Below are 16,347 nucleotides of genomic sequence, written 5' to 3'. Positions count from 1 at the left end.
TTATGATATTTATTAAGTCTTATCAAGCAAATTCCTGCCTGTAAATCAAAAGTCAATTTGAGCAATAACCCAATGACAAATGGTATAATTTATTACTTCAAGCAGCTTGCCCACATTCACAGGTATCAAAAATTGAATATGATTTATAACGTTCACTATCCCAGATATTAAACTAAGACAACAATCCAACTTAGAATTGGCAATGAAGATATTGAAGTGGTGAATAACTTCTCCCTTTTAGGAACAATCATCAACAGTAGATGGAACAAGCAGTCAAGAAATATTGCCATAAACTAACATTCGGTAGAGCTACCATGAAAGGTATTGGAAAAGATATTTAAATGCAAGTGATACGACTATACCTATTAAGGTCAAATTTGTGCAAGCCATATTCTACTGCTGGGGTCCCCAACCCCCAATCCATGGACTGGTACCAGGCCGTGGCATGCCAGCAACTGTTCCCCACAAACAAGCAAAGCCCCATCCATGGAATGCAGGCAGCACACAAAAACACATACTCTCCGATCCGCGGAAAAACCTTTCTCCACAGAACCGGTCCCTGGTGCACAAAAGGTTGGGGACCTCTGCTCTACTGAAGCAAAAGTTGGACTTCAAAGCTGCATAGAAAAATTATATTCCTCAACTTATGAGAGCACTCAGAACCAGAATTTTCATTACTAAGGGATATACAATCATAATGTGCAACTGCATTGTTTAGGAATGGCAATCTCTGCAGTCCTGGTTGCCATTGTTAACCATGACATTCTTCAAAGCATAAATAACTTGTTTCCCCGAAAATAAGACTGGGTCTTATTTTTTTCCTCCAAAAGAGGTACCAAGTCTTATTTTGGGGGGAGTCTTTTCCACTCACCTCCGGCACTGATAGCTCTGCCCAGCCAGCCCGTTTCTGTGGCCGAAGGAGCAGCTTCATTCTGCAACTGGGAATGGAGCTCCAGCCTGTATTTTGCAGTCAGGCCTTTCTGGAAGGCCACTGTAGCTGAGTCCTTAGCTTGATTCTCGGCTGCAGAGGGCTTCCAGAAAGGCCTGTGACTGAGAAATGCAGGCCTGGGCACGCAGCAGAAGAAATGGGTCAGTAGGGAGAGACCTGACTGCAAGGTAAGTGGGTGCAGGGCACATGGGGCATCTCCCCCCCCCCTTGCCCCAAAGCTAGTGCTTATTTTTGGAATAGGGCTTATATTAGGCGCACCCCCAAAAATCAAGCTAGGCTTATTTTCAGGATAGGTCTTACTTTCAAAGAAACACGGTATATGAATGCAAAATAACATTGAATGAATTGCTGTTGGCATCTGTATGACTGAATACTTCATGAAAACCATGTTTCTAATGTAAGACTCAATAGATAAAATAGCAGGAACATACAGTATGTTTATGACTGTATGTTGAATGTCTCCTAAAGAAGTAGCACAATATTTATAGCAATTTTATCTGTTTACCCTTTCAATTTAAAAGAATCCATTGAATAACAATAAGAGGGCTAAACATGCTAGATCCAAGCCTTTCTAAAAGCATTTGGGGAAATTACAGAGAGTTAATTGTTCCCCTAACATGTCCTGGGATAACTGAAATTTATGGAATATTTAACACTGTTTAAATAGTTTTTGTTGTTGTTCAATGATTAAGTCCTGTCTGACTCTTCACAACCCATGGACACTATCCCTCGTGCTGGAGTTTGCCCAAATTCATGTTCAATAGTACTTATTGTTTATATTTTATATAAAAACAGTAGTTTGGTCAGAGAATAATTAGAGAGTAAATGCCCAATTTTCTATACATGTTTTTAGTATTTGATAGAAGATCAAAGGCTAGAAAACCATTTCTACATTTCTGTCTATTGAGATGAATCAATCAATCAAAAAACTAACATTGTATACAGAAAAAGAAATCCAGTTACAGATAGAAACATGTATACTAGATGACTGAACAGATACAAAAACATTAATTTGCACAAAAGGTGGGACAGAAGAATCAATAATCAGAATATAGGTTTAGTCTGAGGAAGCACCATTTAAGCAATCTCATTTTCTGTATCAAAAATATTATTAGCAGTTTCTGATTATTCTTTTCATGGACTTCTGAAATGGAAAGGTTGGCTATATTAAAAATTTCTATTCTTTCACACATTAATTGATTTCTTGATTTTCTGTATTTCCAAATATAGACCAACTTCTTTCACATTTTCTCCATTTTATGCACAGCTTAAAATATGGATTTAAACATGTTAAATACATACAGGTAGTCCTCGAGTTAGAATATAATGGAGCCTACCCATTCCATTCATAACTCGAGGATTCACAGGAGCGAACCTCATACCTTGAACGCGATCACTCCCTGCTTTTGCCCACATATTCGCTAATTTAATGCGTGGGCAAATGCGCAGCTCTTTAAGTAAACATGAGGTATCTCAGGGTGGGGAAGGACATGGGGGGGTGCTAGTGATGGAACAGTCCATCTGCTTCAGTCCACCCAAGGCCTCCCCTGACCCATTGAAATACCTCATTCTCTCTCCCCTCGGGTCCCCACAATTGCTCCCCTCCATCCTGCTGCACCGGGTCACTTACCTTGTGAAGATCTGTTTCCTCTCCAGCCTCTCTGTTTGTTCGTCTACTCCTGGTGAGAGCAGAAAGAGAGCAGGACAAGCATGCCCTGCTTGGTTTCTCTGACTCACCGGGCTGACGGCCACTTCTGGAGTGGCAGGCAGCCTTGGTGATTCTCCTCCAAAGGCTTCAAGCTCAACTTGGAAAAGCATTTGCACGCCGAAGGAAGGTTTGGGGCAACAAAATCACGTTGCTTCAAATCTTCTGTTGATGTGCAAACACTTTTCGCATAGAACCTGGAAGCTTCTGGACGCCGTGATCTCGCGGGAAGTCAGGCTCCTGTTCTTTGCAAAAGCAGATGAGCACAAGATTATGGCCCCCAGAAGCTTTCGGCCTTTGGCCAAAAAGTATTTATCCTGGAGGAGGTCTCTAGAACAAATTTCCAGAGCCACGCAGCCGCTGCTAACCTCCGTTCTGGGTCGCAGAGGCCTGGAAGAAGCCTCTGATGCCAGAACGGACCTCCGGAGCCACGTGTCCATTGCCCCTGGCCTCCTTTCTGAGCAGCAAAGCCTTCCTCCAAGCCTCTGCTGCCCAGAATGGAGGTCGGGGCTGGCCATGTGGCTCCGGAGGCCCGTTCTGAGTGTCAGAGGCCTCCTCCACGCCTCTGTTGCCCAGAACAGAGGGCAGGAGGGTAGCTGCACGGCTCCAGAGGCCTGTTCTAGGTGTCAGAGGCCTCCTCCCAGCCTCTGCCACCCAGAATGGAGGTTGGGGATGGTGGCTGCATAGCTCTGGAGCTCTAGTCTGGACATCAGAGGCCTTTCCTAAAGGCCTCTGCCAGTGAAATGGAGATCAGGGACAACACACACATCACCCCGGGGCTCCATTCTCAGCAGCAGAGGCTTTTTACAAAGATGGCAAAAGGCTTTGCAAACAGAGGGAAGGATTCAATGTTTCAGACCTTACCTCCATTTGCAAAGCCTTTTGCCACAGTTCTTGCCCAGGCCTCCATTTGCAGAGAACAGATGTCAAAGTACTGTGAGAACATATGAGGTCTGTAGCATGAGATCTCGCGCCACTGATCTCGCATGATCTTGCGGTACTTTAGGTCTCCATTCTCTGTGAACATGCCGGAAGCCTGAAGCAGTGAGACAGCCAAGAAAATGAAGACTCTCTTGGTTTTCACAAGGTGAATATCCACAGGCCTAGTGCCTAGGGAGATCCGGGGCGGGGGGAGGGAATAGCTAGGGTGAATGTTGCAGTGCCTCTGTGGTCATTCATAAGGGTAAATGATTGCCGTGGTGCAGCAACATTCATAATTTCAGGACTTTTTTGTAAATACTAGGGTGTGCTTATCCCATAACTTCGAATGTTCGCTAAGGGAATGTTTGTAACTCGGGGATTACCTGTATAACCCAGAAAATAATTCCTATATTAGGGAAGAAGGTATATACAGTAGAACACAACGGTTCCTCAGCAGACTTTCCAGGATCTTTTTATTGTTTCTTAATGAAATGAATCATAATTTTTTTGTCTATAAAGTATGATATTAAAAAATTAAGATAGGGGGAATCGCTTCACAAAAGAAATATTCCCATTGTTTTTAGAAACTCACATTTCAAAAGCTTCTATTCTCTTCTTCAGTTCTTCCTCTCGGCTTCTTACTGTTTCAATATCTTTTAGTAAGGTTTGTCTTTGCAAGTAAATTTCCTTTGCATCAATCTGTTAGGACAAACAGTTTGGGTGATATATCCCTCAAAAATAACAGTTTGAAAAAAACAGGGTGTGTTTGTAATATCAACTTCCATAAGTTCCTACTTCTTTCAGTGGCTTATTGATAAACAAATTACTTGGCACAAGAAGATATGGAAACTGCAGCTTAGGTGAAATAACAAGTATGAGGACAGATGAATATGAAGTAATGAACTCCAAACTATATAACCAAAAAAAAAAAAAAACCCCTCTTTATCACCAGGGTCAAGCAAAACATTTTAAGCTTAAAACAGATGTTTCAAATAGCTTGAAACATGTTTCATAATGTCATGTATGAAGTAAAGTTGTTTTGCAATTCTCTCTAAATGGGATAGACTTAGGCTTAAACTGGTGATCTGGGGAGGGAGATCTAGCAGGCATTTTAAGGAACACTACTATCATCATTATAAAAGATTCATTCTAGAAAAGATTATTCTCCAATGATGCTATGATGCGGAATGACTGTCCAGAAAAGGGGCGTTGACTTACCTGAACGCCTTTTCTCAGCACGGAGATGGATAATCCACGCAGTGGGTTGAGACTGTATTCCTGGCCAATCAGATCAGTCAGCCAAAGTTGCCACGCCCCGTCTTGGACCATGATCCTTAGTCTTGACTCGAGCGCAGCCATTGACTGACAGTAAGACGTTTTGGCTCCACTAAATATACCCTATTATTCTAGTCTATAAGGGTGGGTGTGGATTATCCATCTCCGTGCTGAGAAAAGGCGTTCAGGTAAGTCAACGCCCCTTCTCCAGCACTGGAGATGGATAATCCACGTAGTGGGACATACCAAAGCCTATTGTCCCTTGGGTTGGGGAATAGACTGGTCCTATGTGCAACTTTGGTCTAGCACCTGCTGGAGAACCCTCCTACCTAGAGGAGTACCTGTCGATTTTGTAATGACGAATGAATGGAGAGGGCGAGGCCCAAGTGGCTGCCCTGCATACCTCTTCAATAGAAGCCTGCATGGCCCATGCTGCTGAGGTGGCAGCACTCCTTGTGGAATGGGCCGTGATATGCTTGGGGACTTGCAAGGACTCCGCCTGTTATGCCCCAGTGATGCATGCCCTAATCCACCTACCGATGGTAGAGGACGAGACCTTCCGGCCCCTAGTAGCGGGGTGGAAGGATATGAAAAGCGCTTCCGAGCGTCGGAATTCCGCTGTGCGTGAAATGTAATGTCTTAGTGCCCTGCGTACGTCCAAGGTGTGCCATTGTTGCTCCAGGGGATGAGCTGGGTTTGGACAGAAGTCTGGTAGGACTATTTCCTGTGATCTGTGAAAAAGGGAGTTGACCTTTGGAATGAATGAAGGGTCTATTCTTAGGACTACCTTGTCCCTGTGAAAATGGCACAGGTCCTTCCTCATTGAGAGAGAAGCTAACTCGGATATCCGCCGAGCTGACGTGATGGCTACCAAGAATGCTACCTTATGGGTCAGATAGCGAATGTCACATGTTTTGAGTGGTTCGAAGGGCGCTCTGGTAAGAGCTTGTAGTACTCGTGGTAGTTCCCACGATGGATACCTGTGCACGGTTGGCGGTCTGATGTTCGCAGCCCCCTTGAGGAAGGATCGTATTAAGGGATGCTTGCCCAAGGATTCACCGGGGCTGGCAGAAAGTATAGTTGAGAGGGCGGCGATTTGCCTGCGCAGTGTGTTTGGCGAGAGGTCCCTCTCTAGGCCATCTAGTAAAAATTCTAGGATCTTGGGAATTGTGATCCCTTCGAGTAACAATTCCTGTTTAGAGCACCATGATTGGAAGCTTCTCCACGTGGCCTCGTAGATACGGTTCGTGGAGGGGCGCCTTGATGCCTGTATGACCCTAATTACACCCTGTGAGCAAGCCCCCTTGGCTAAAATTGACCGTTCAAGAGCCAGACGGCTAGTTGTAGCCATTGTGGCTCTGGGTGGGAGATCTCCCCCTGCTTGAGGGAGATCCTCTCCGGAGGAATCCGCCATGGATTCGTGCGGGAGAGACTCCTCAAGTCTGCGAACCAAGGTCTCCTTGGCCAATAAGGGGCCACAAGGATTACCTCGGCCCTTTCCCGCAGAATCTTGCGTACTACCGCCGGAAGGAGAGGTAAGGGTGGAAACGCGTACAGGAGCCCCCTTGGCCATGGGCTCCGTAACGCGTCCGTCTGCTCTGCTCCCTTGGATGGGAATCGGGAGAAGAAGCGAGTTAGGTGGGCATTGGAAGGAGAGGCAAAAAGGTCCACCTGGGGAAGCCCGAAGCGGTGACAGACCTCCCTGAAGATCCTCGGGTGTAGTTGCCACTCCGAGTGATCTATTGTTGATCTGCTCAACAGATCTGCTTGGATGTTTGCCTCCCCCGATATGTGGTCGGCCTTTATGGAGGCCAGATTTTGTTCCGCCCAGGCCCCCAGTAGGAGGGCCTCGGCCGAGAGCGAGCGAGAGTGTGTGCCCCCCTGACGGTTTATGTGGGCCTTGGCTGTCACGTTGTCCGTCAGGACCAGTACGTGCCTGCCTTTTATGCTGCTGTGAAAATGCCTTAACGCTAGGTGAATAGCCCGCAGCTCGAGCCAGTTTATGTTGTGTCGGAGATCCACCGCTGACCAGCGGCCCTGTGTCCACTTGGTCCCCAAGTGGCCTCCCCAGCCGAATAAGCTCGCATCTGTTGTGACTACTACTCTGTCTGGTTCCCTGAAGGGGGACCCCCTGAGGAGAGCTGGAGATAGCCACCACCTGAGGGAGTGTCGTACTCTCAGAGGTATGCCTACCCTCTTCCGGGATGCACTGATTTGTTGTCTCTGAAACGGGAGCATGAACCACTGCAGTTCTCTTGAGTGCAGCCTTGCCCAAGGAACTATTGCTATGGTCGATATCATCTTCCCTAGCAGCTGGGAGAGGCAGACCAGCGTCACTGACTGACCGCGGCTTACCTGTTTTACGGCTTTCTTTATGCTGCTGAGGCGTTCCTGTGATAGGTACACCTTGCATTCCTTTGTGTCTATGACCGCTCCCAGATGGAGTATTCTCGTAGTTGGGGTTAGATGGCTCTTTGGAAAGTTCACCGAGAAGCCGTGGTCCTGCAGCATTTTTATCACTAACTTTAGGTCCGCCCGAGACTGCTGGGCGGACGATGACTGGATTAGAATATCGTCCAGGTAGCACTGGACTCTGACTGGTACGTTTCTTAGGTGTGCTGCCAGAACCGCCAGAATCTTGGTGAACACCCTGGGCGCTGATGACAGGCCGAATGGAAGTGCCCTGTATTGAAAATGGTGCCCCCTGTAGGCAAACCGTAGAAAGCGGCGGTGAGCCAGAGAGATAGGGATGTGCAAGTATGCCTCCGTGAGGTCGATCGATGCCAGAAAATCCCCTTTCCTTACGCTTCCAAGGATGGAGCGTAGTGTCTGCATTTTGAATTTGCGGTATTTTATGTAGAAATTTAGCCTTTTCAAATCCAAAACGGCTCTCCAACCCCCCGAGGGTTTTGGGACCACGAAGAGGATAGAATAAAACCCCTGGTCTCTCTGGTTCATAGGCACCGGCTCTACGGCCCGTATGTTTAGAAGGTGCTGAACGGCCTCGTTCATGAGCCTTCTCTTTGTTGGGTTTGTGGGACAGGGGCACGGGCGGAAGCGGTTCGGGGGCTTTGAGAGAAATTCTAGAGATAGACCATGACGTATGGTGTTCCTGACCCATACGTCCGTGGTGGTCTCTTCCCACTGGGGAGCAAACCCTGCTAGTCTGCCCCCTATGGGAAGGTCTGGGCGGGAGTCATCTGGTACGGCGGAAGGGGCGGTTGTTCCCCCGAAAGGGCCGTCTTCCCTGTGTTTGCCTATGTCTTGTGTTCTGTCTGTCCCCCTGTCTTTCCCTATCCTGTCTAGCTTGGAAGGGTTGGGAATTTTGAAAGTAGTTGACCCTGGCTTCCGTACGAAAGGATTGTTTCCTTCCCCAGGAGCCGGGTCTCTTGTCCTGCCTTTTAAGCATGTGTTTAAGGACCTTGCGCTTGTCCTTGTTCTCTGTCAGGTATGGCGTTAGTGCCTCACCAAACAGCTTTGCCCCTTGGTACGGAGCCGAAGCCAATTTCCACTTGGATTTGGTATCCGCCTGCCAGTTCTTTAGCCAGAGGATGCGCCTGCTCGTGTTGTTTGCCGCCATTGCCTTGGCTGAAAACTTGGTCGCTAAAAGTGTTGCGTCCGACGCATATTCCGTGGCCGCTACCATTTTGCTGAGTTCCTGGTGAGTGCGTATATCTTCCATGGGAACCCGGCCCTGTAACTCACGGAGCCAACAAAGTGTGGCTCTGGTGAAAAAGGACGCGGAGGTAGACGCCCTGGTAGCCCAAGCTATTGCCTGGTGCGTTCTCCTGTAGTTGGACTCACTCTTTCGGTCCTCGGCTTTAAGAGCCTCAGCAAAATCTCCTGATATGGCCGTGTCCGATATCAGGGGACCTATGGGTTCGTCCACCACCGGCACCTCCAATGTTCCCTCTAGCTCCCTTGCTACGTTAAATAGCTTCCTCTCCGCATTGCTAGGAAGCGGTAGGGAGGTTGGCGCTGCCCACTGTTTCCTTATTGTGTTTAGGAACATGGTCGGGCATGGTATGCGGTGTTGAGTGGTTACCTTTTCGGCGAACGTCGGCTCAGCCTCCGTGTCAACTGTGACAGGCTCCGCTGGTGTCCCATGCCCCAGATGGGCTGTGGCCTCAGCCTTGCGCAGAATAGTAACAAAAAGAGAAGGGTTAAACAGGCCGCTGAAGGACGGCCCTTGAGGTGAGGTGTCCTCCTCCTCCTCAGACATTTGAATCCCTTGTGACGTACCTGGCTGGTCCAGGTAAGCTTCCTCAGAGACCGACGAGTCTGAGACGGAGGAGAGGTCCTGATGGTCCTCCGTTTCCTCCCGATGTCTCGTTCTAAGTCCTAGAGGCTTGGCTTTTGAAGTTTGAGCCCTGGCCTCAAATGCACGGTCCACTGCCTGTGCTATTAGGGTAGCTAGCAGATCCCCCGTCAATGCAGGAGGAGTGACCATTGCCTGCGACCCTGCAGGTGCTGTGGTTAGCATGGTCCTCGGGGTTTCCTGTAACCTCCGTGGGGAGGGGGATCGGGAGAGCGATGAGAATTCGCCTATCCCACCCTCTGTTTGGGACTGTGATGAGCTCCCTAATGACCAAATGGCCCGTGGGGATGAAGGGAGACCCAGCGGTAGATCAGGACCTATTCCCCCATTCTGCCTATTTTCAATTCTGGCCCTTTTCTGGGCTCTGTCGAACTCTTTTTCTAGGGCTTGGTGTCTTCTGATTGCCTGTTTGTCAGCCTTCTTTGATGACTTCCTTGCAGCCTTTCTAGGGGCTGCAGAGGATTCCGAATCCTCTGAAGCAGGTGCTCCAGAGGATGAAGGTGGGGCTCCAGTGGAGGGAATGATTGCTTCCTCCATTCTCCACTAACGCTGGGCCGCGATAGGGGGGACCCAGGTAGTAGGAGAGCTCCAACTTTGAGTAAGGACAGGCGCACTACTGGGGGCGTCTGGAACTCAGGAGCAGACTCTGCAAAATTGTCAGAGTTAGTCACTGTGCACGGATAAGAACAGGCACGCTAATGGGAATGCCTGGAACCCGGCTTGACTATGGTGGGTAAGGACAGGCACGCGACTGGGGATGCCTGGAACCCACCACTAAATCCAGAGGCGTACGGGCCACTAATGGGGGACCCGAAGTCTGGAAGGAGCCAAAGGCAACTAAACACAGTTAGTTATGAAAGGTTCTTATTTACTTTAGGTAGAAGACACCAAGTCCTGGAACCAGTAGCTATGTGTCTGATTTGAATGTCTCTGAATGAATAATAGATGCTTTAGTACCCCAGTACTGCTTGCCTATTAATTCACTCCAGCGGCTGAACCTAGCTTTCTCAGTGAGCTTTAACTCCCCTGTTTGGACAAAAAATATGGCCGCCGCTGCCAGGAGGCTACTGCGCATGTGTTAACAAGGCTGCCTATGCCATGTGCGGTTGTAACAAAGAGCTGCGCGTGCTTCCAGCTGTGCAGACAATGGCGCCTCGTTTAAAAAATCCTGAGCAGCCTGGAGTGAAAAGACTGCTCCTTCGCACGCCAGCTGTTTCCCTTAATCAATCTCCCTCCCAGCATGCGTCCCCTTTGTCCTCCGCTTCCCTCGCTAACTGCTTGCCTTTCTGTCTTTTTTGTTTTGTTTGTTTTAAACGCGAGGGGTTGCCCGAGCCTCCCCGTTTGTTTAAGGCGGCTGCCGGCTGCTGGAAGGTGGCTGGGGTTTTTGGGTTAGGGAGGGGAGTTAGGGATTTCCCCCTTTTAAGTGGGGGTGGTTTCCCCTGTAGGAATCTGACTTCCTGAGTCTTACAATTTAGCAAGGAAATTTTTGAGTGATCAATTAAATTGAATTAAATTATCTCTAATTAACTTTTAAACTAAGCAATTTCAGCTACTAGAAAAAATCCCCCCTAATGGAAAGGAACTATACCTGCCCAGGAGCCAAAAGTTGTAGGTGTCTCTGTATGGCCAGATCAGTCAAGACTAAGGATCATGGTCCAAGACGGGGCGTGGCAACTTTGGCTGACTGATCTGATTGGCCAGGAATACAGTCTCAACCCACTGCGTGGATTATCCATCTCCAGTGCTGGAGAATAAGCCACTCCTATTATAACTAGAAAGAGCGGGACAGAAGACAATTCTGTAATTTCTTTATCTGCATCTCTTTCAATCAGCCTATAGGACAAAGGAAGGATATAGTCCTGTTTCAGTTCAAGGAAGCATGGGAAAAAGATGAAACAAATGTTTGCACCCACACCAATTTGCCAAATACTGATAGGCTAGCTTTTCATGTTATGCTCTATCTATTCTTTTGATCATGTGGTGAAATTGGACCAAGAGGCTTGTTCTGTATTCTCATTTCAAAAGCTTTTCAAAATTTTCAAGCCATAGAACTGGTAAACTTAAAAAAAAAATCCAAGAAACTTTGATCATGAGGTAAACTTGGCTGTGTTTAAGTGAAATTGGCTTTTTTCCCCCTTTTTTGTTTAGTATTTCACAAAAGCCATCAAATTCTCAACACACCCTAAGTTCTATGGAATACTAATTGAAAAATTCATCCTAAATATTTGAAATATTTCATTTCAATAAAGCACAAAATACTTCAAGCATTTTAAGTTTTATTCTGTTATAATGCAGTCAGTGCAAAGCCTTTTGATGGAACACTCCAGAATGGATGTTTTCTTACAAGCGCAAAACAAAATACATTTCCCATTTCTTTCACAATTCTATTTATCAAAATGTAAGCCATTAGCTGAATAAATCAATATATCTTCATTTTTCTCAGTACAAACTGAACATTAGTAGCATCCCACATAATAAACCATAATGTGACACGTCACCCCATTAAAATCGTCTTAAAAATCCCATTTTTAATATGAGTATTTAATTCATTAGTAACCCTATATATCACAAACCAAGGCAAAATATATGTAATTATTTTCAGAAACTTTCTGAAACAACTCCTAATATTGGATAATTCACTAAACTGTTTTTAAAAAATTACCTCTTGCTGTTTATGAAGTCGCTCAATAGCATTTCTTTCTCGAGAGACGAGAGCCTCTGACTTGGCCTGATGATCTCTTTGAAACTCTTTCTGAAGTTCTGAAAGTTCTTTCTGGAATTTTGCCCTTTCATCCATTTTGATTTTGGCAATTTCAACATCCTTGAAGTGTTGTAACTGTAACATTTATAAAACAGAAATTGAAAACACTGAAAACAGATATGCTGGCCAGAAATTCAACAGCCTTTTCCTGTGCTTCAAATGTACTGTTCAGCTCGTAATTTCTTTAAATTCCTTAATGACATTAACATTTATTCATATAGTATATTTTCAACTTTTGAGGGAAATTTGAAATAGCAGCATTCACCTAGAATTAACAAAGCCATTTATCTTAAAATGCAGATATTCAGGGAATACTGTTGGAATCTTAAAGCATTTATGCTTTATTTACTCTTAAGCATGGATGCATTTCCTCATTTCTGCAGTCAATAACATTTCAGGTATTAGGAAAGAAGAGTACAGAATGGCACAGTGATTAGAATATAATATTGCAGGCAAACTCTACTCATAGCCTGAATTCAATCCTCACCAGCTCAAGGTTGATTCAGCCTTCCAAAGTTGGTAAAATGAGGAGCCAGATTGTTGGGGGCAATGTGCTGATTCTGTAAACCACTTAGAGCAGGGATGTAAAGCCCAATCACATTGCGGGCCGTATCGTGATGTATCATGATTTTCTTTGCTTTTGTGGGGACGGAGTGGGCGTGGCCTACAAGCGCTGCATCCAGCCCGCACGTTTGACATGCCTGGCTTAGAGAGAGCTGTAAAGCACTGTGGAGCAGTATGTAAGTGCTATTGCTGTTGCTATTGCTTAGACAAGCACAAGATAAAAGCAACAGAGAAGTTCATTTGAACATCACTGGGTTGCACTAGACGCAACCAGTATTTGTGGGTCATGTTATTAAGAATATATACAATTTGATTTCAAAATACATATATTCAGAACCTATTTTTACTTTTCCAACAAGCAGGGAACAGGAAAAGAAGCACCAACATATTGCAGAGGAATCTGTTAATACCTCCTTTTGATGCACTACATCCCTATGTCAAATTGTCTCCTGTGGGGGAAGAAAATATTTGGATCCAATTGTAGCTTTTCTGAGACCCTCTCAGCTGTAGATGATAGTATAGAACATAATCCAATTAGCTGCTTCTCTGTGCTTTTTATTTTAACAATTATGCAAAATATTATTTACATCACATACTCTAAATAGGGAAAAATATTCTCTTTTATAATAGACAAATTCCTTTTACCCATAATATCAATAATAATGTTAAGTTCAACAAATATTGATCCTTTATTTTTCTTCCTTAGGTTTTACTTTCTTAAGAAAAAGACAATCATAAAAACAAAGAGACAAACTTAAAACAACATAGGCATGAATATGAATATATGAAATTACAACAATTTCACATAACTAACTATCCCTTTTGTCCTTTCCAGCTGTTGTTACCTTTTGCGACATTTCTGCCTGCAGCTGCTGTTCTATTTCTCTTTTATATTCAGCAAGTTTTACATGAAAAGACTCAGATAAATGACGCTGAGGATACATGTCTGCAAACTGTTCATCAATTAGTTGAAGTTTCTCAGCTACAAAAACAAAATATATGAAGTGTTCCATTACTGAGGTATAAATGGATAAAAATAATAAAAAATATCAAAAGATATGGAGAAGAATATGAAACCAAATTGTTTTGTATTTCTTATTATATTCATAAAATGTAGTACAATGGAGGTTGAAAACAGAACTTAAAATGCAGACAAAGTTAGAAAACTGATTTAATGTGCAAATGAGAAGCTGACAATGGAATTCTTCAGAGAAATAAATGTTTTGGGAATCATGTGAACAGATGCCATGATTTAATCTTACAATTCTATATACTGTATATGGCAAGGGAACAAGAATAATAATTCTGCTACTCGTCCTATAAAAAACAAGAATAATAATTCTGCTACTCGTCCTATAAAAAACAATCTGCCAAGAAACATCCAGTGTCAACATTAATGAAAGATAATTGTGCAATCCTTGGTGTTCCTTAAAAGATTATTGTGGTATCCTTGGTTGTTTGCTTGCAGATGTTTCATTACCTGACTAGTGCTGGGAAATGTGGAGTTTTATCCCTGTTTATATACAATAACTTGCAAGCTACTATATATAAACATGAAGCAAACTCCACACTCGCTAGCACTGATGCTACCTGGTTGGTAATGAAATGTCTGCAAGCAAACCACCAAATTCAGAGGGCATCAAGGACTACATAGTTCAATCCTGAGCTATAGATATTCTCTTCTATTGGAACATAACCTCTATTTACAAACTGTAATATATCTATGTCTAACAAAATTAAGGCAAATGTAATTGAGGACTGAGGGGTACCTATACACATTTTATATTAAACTGCCTAAGAGGTTTTGGCACTCATTTAAAATCCTGCTAAAGAATATACACACATTCACTGAGGCTACATAGATAATTTGCCAAGTTGCCTGAGGATAAATCAATTATAATACTAAACTTACCAAGAGATTCTTTGTAGAGTGCTGAACTTGTCTGAGTTTCTGCATTATAGGTCTCCTTACAGAGATTGTATTCTACCAATTCTGTTAAAATCTGTATAAGAAAGCCTTGGAGAAGTACAATTAATAACAAATCTATATATCATAAGGAGAATGTCAAAAAAAATATGCTATGCTGTAGCATAGGGTCCCTTACCCCTGGGCCGTGGATCGGCACTGGTCTGTGCAAGCAAGTGAAGCCCACGGGTGGGATCCAGGAAGTGCGAAACCACTCCCTCCCGTCTGTGGAAAACACCCTCTCCAAGGAACACATCCCCAGCACCCAAAAGGTTGGGAGCTGCTGCCATAACAGTAAGAAGGCAAAGGAGAGCTTACAGAATTTAAAAGAAAAATATGATCTTCTAACATTGCAGTCATATCAGTTACCAAACCTATCCCTATTTTGCCCAATTGATTTCCTCAAAACATTACACTACATTACAAAGTGACATTTTACAAATTCATTTTCTAATGGCAGTTTATGTTTTTAAATATACTGAATGGTACTCATCCTTCTGCTTTAATTTTATACTGAAATAGAAGGTTTGTTTTAAAGCAGGCACCGACAGGGTTTCTGTAGTTGGGGAAAATGTTTTTTTAAGTTCAATCTGCACAGTGAGCAGAAATAAGATTTCTGTAATGGACAAGTTAGCATTTTTAACATTTTATTTAGTTAGGAAGTTTTTATGACATCCATTTCCTTAACATCTTTGAGTAGTTCATAATGACAAGTACATATCACTACATAGTTTAAAACAAGTAAATCAAAAGTCGTACCTTTCATGCTGGTTTTTGTTAAATCTGAAATCTGTAAACAGAAATGCATTTATTCAAAACAATGTTCATTACTAGGAGCTGCATACATACATCTTCTTGAAGTAGTATTCTTTTACCAGCATTTTATAAAGGTCACTTGTTGGACTGATCCTAATTAGCCGGAGCAGATCTTGTATATTAAGCTCCTATGGAAAAAGAAAAATAAGTTGTTAACCATCAGCTACATATTTTAAATTCTACATACCCAAGAACAATAAAATAAAACAACATGATATTAGAAATGGCAAAAGACAGTACTTCATCATATAAGTCAATATTTTCTCCTTTTCTATAGCCAACGAAGTGTCTCTATCTACAATTCCCACAGTCACATATACATCTATTACAATCAGTCCTATAAATATTGTATTCCTCAAACCATTAAGTAATACAAAAGGTTTTTTCAAATGCCTTAAGTATATGGGACAATTTTAAAGACGGCTCAAAAATTCAGCTACAGAATTACTAACTAGCACTATCCAAAAAGATTGTGTGATACCAATGTTTGATTAAAACTGCTGGATCATCAGTCCTTTTTCAAATTCCATTAACAGGTTTCTTTGGTACTGATTTTAAAACCCTGAAGAATCAGGAGGTAGAATACCTCGAGGAAATCTTCAGATGTTAGTTTGTCCTCTCTCTAGAGAAATGCATTTGACCTTTTTCACTGCCAAACAGGACACAACTCTTATACCAAGCGTTTATATAGTTTTTTTACTTGATATTAGTGCCTTATTCAGCATTAGAAATTACATTTTTCTGGACTACTAATTCATTGCAGATTTTTTATTGCTTAACATTGTTTAAAATCTTTTTGATATACGAGGACAATTTGGAAATAAACCTCCATTTGAGCATGCAGGAAATAGGCGGGATAGCAACATCCGTCCTATAGTGCCATGCACAGTAGTTCAATAGGCAGTGAGGAGTGGAAGGAAGTTGTGTTGCAGTTGACGTGTCCGCTAGATCAACTGAAAATGAACCCTGCTATAGAAAATCCCACCAAATGTGAAGATGCCAAAGGAGTACTGCTAGTGAAGTTCATGAAGCATGGTTCGACCACTAATTCAGAAGTCTACTATGAAATGTT

The 16,347-nt window shown here is 43.6% G+C and overlaps 1 protein-coding gene across 7 annotated transcripts in view; it reads right to left on the bottom strand.

The window, feature by feature from the left end:
* OFD1 (OFD1 centriole and centriolar satellite protein) overlaps positions 1-16,347 on the bottom strand; it is an 81,295-nt gene that overhangs the window by 52,624 nt on the left and 12,324 nt on the right. For 4 of the 7 annotated variants that reach the window (XR_005556327.1, XM_039339834.1, XM_039339838.1 and 1 more), the window contains exons 4-10: positions 15,335-15,403; positions 15,219-15,249; positions 14,599-14,772; positions 14,406-14,510; positions 13,339-13,475; positions 11,831-12,004; positions 4,168-4,274 (exon numbers count right to left, since the gene is read on the bottom strand). Coding sequence is in view for 6 of the 7 variants with exons in the window: in XM_039339834.1 (XP_039195768.1) it covers positions 4,168-4,274; positions 11,831-12,004; positions 13,339-13,475; positions 14,406-14,510; positions 14,599-14,772; positions 15,219-15,249; positions 15,335-15,403 (797 nt within the window). In the remaining variant the exon portion in view is untranslated. The remainder of the gene's footprint in view (positions 1-4,167; positions 4,275-11,830; positions 12,005-13,338; positions 13,476-14,405; positions 14,511-14,598; positions 14,773-15,218; positions 15,250-15,334; positions 15,404-16,347) is intronic. The other 3 variants (XM_039339836.1, XM_039339837.1, XM_039339840.1) reach the window with 3 other exon arrangements.

The sequence above is a fragment of the Crotalus tigris genome, unplaced genomic scaffold, assembly GCF_016545835.1.
Source record: "Crotalus tigris isolate CLP2741 ecotype Arizona unplaced genomic scaffold, ASM1654583v1 scf7180000017740.2609645, whole genome shotgun sequence".
Taxonomy (NCBI): domain Eukaryota; kingdom Metazoa; phylum Chordata; class Lepidosauria; order Squamata; family Viperidae; genus Crotalus; species Crotalus tigris.
This window is presented reverse-complemented; position numbering and strand designations above follow the sequence as displayed.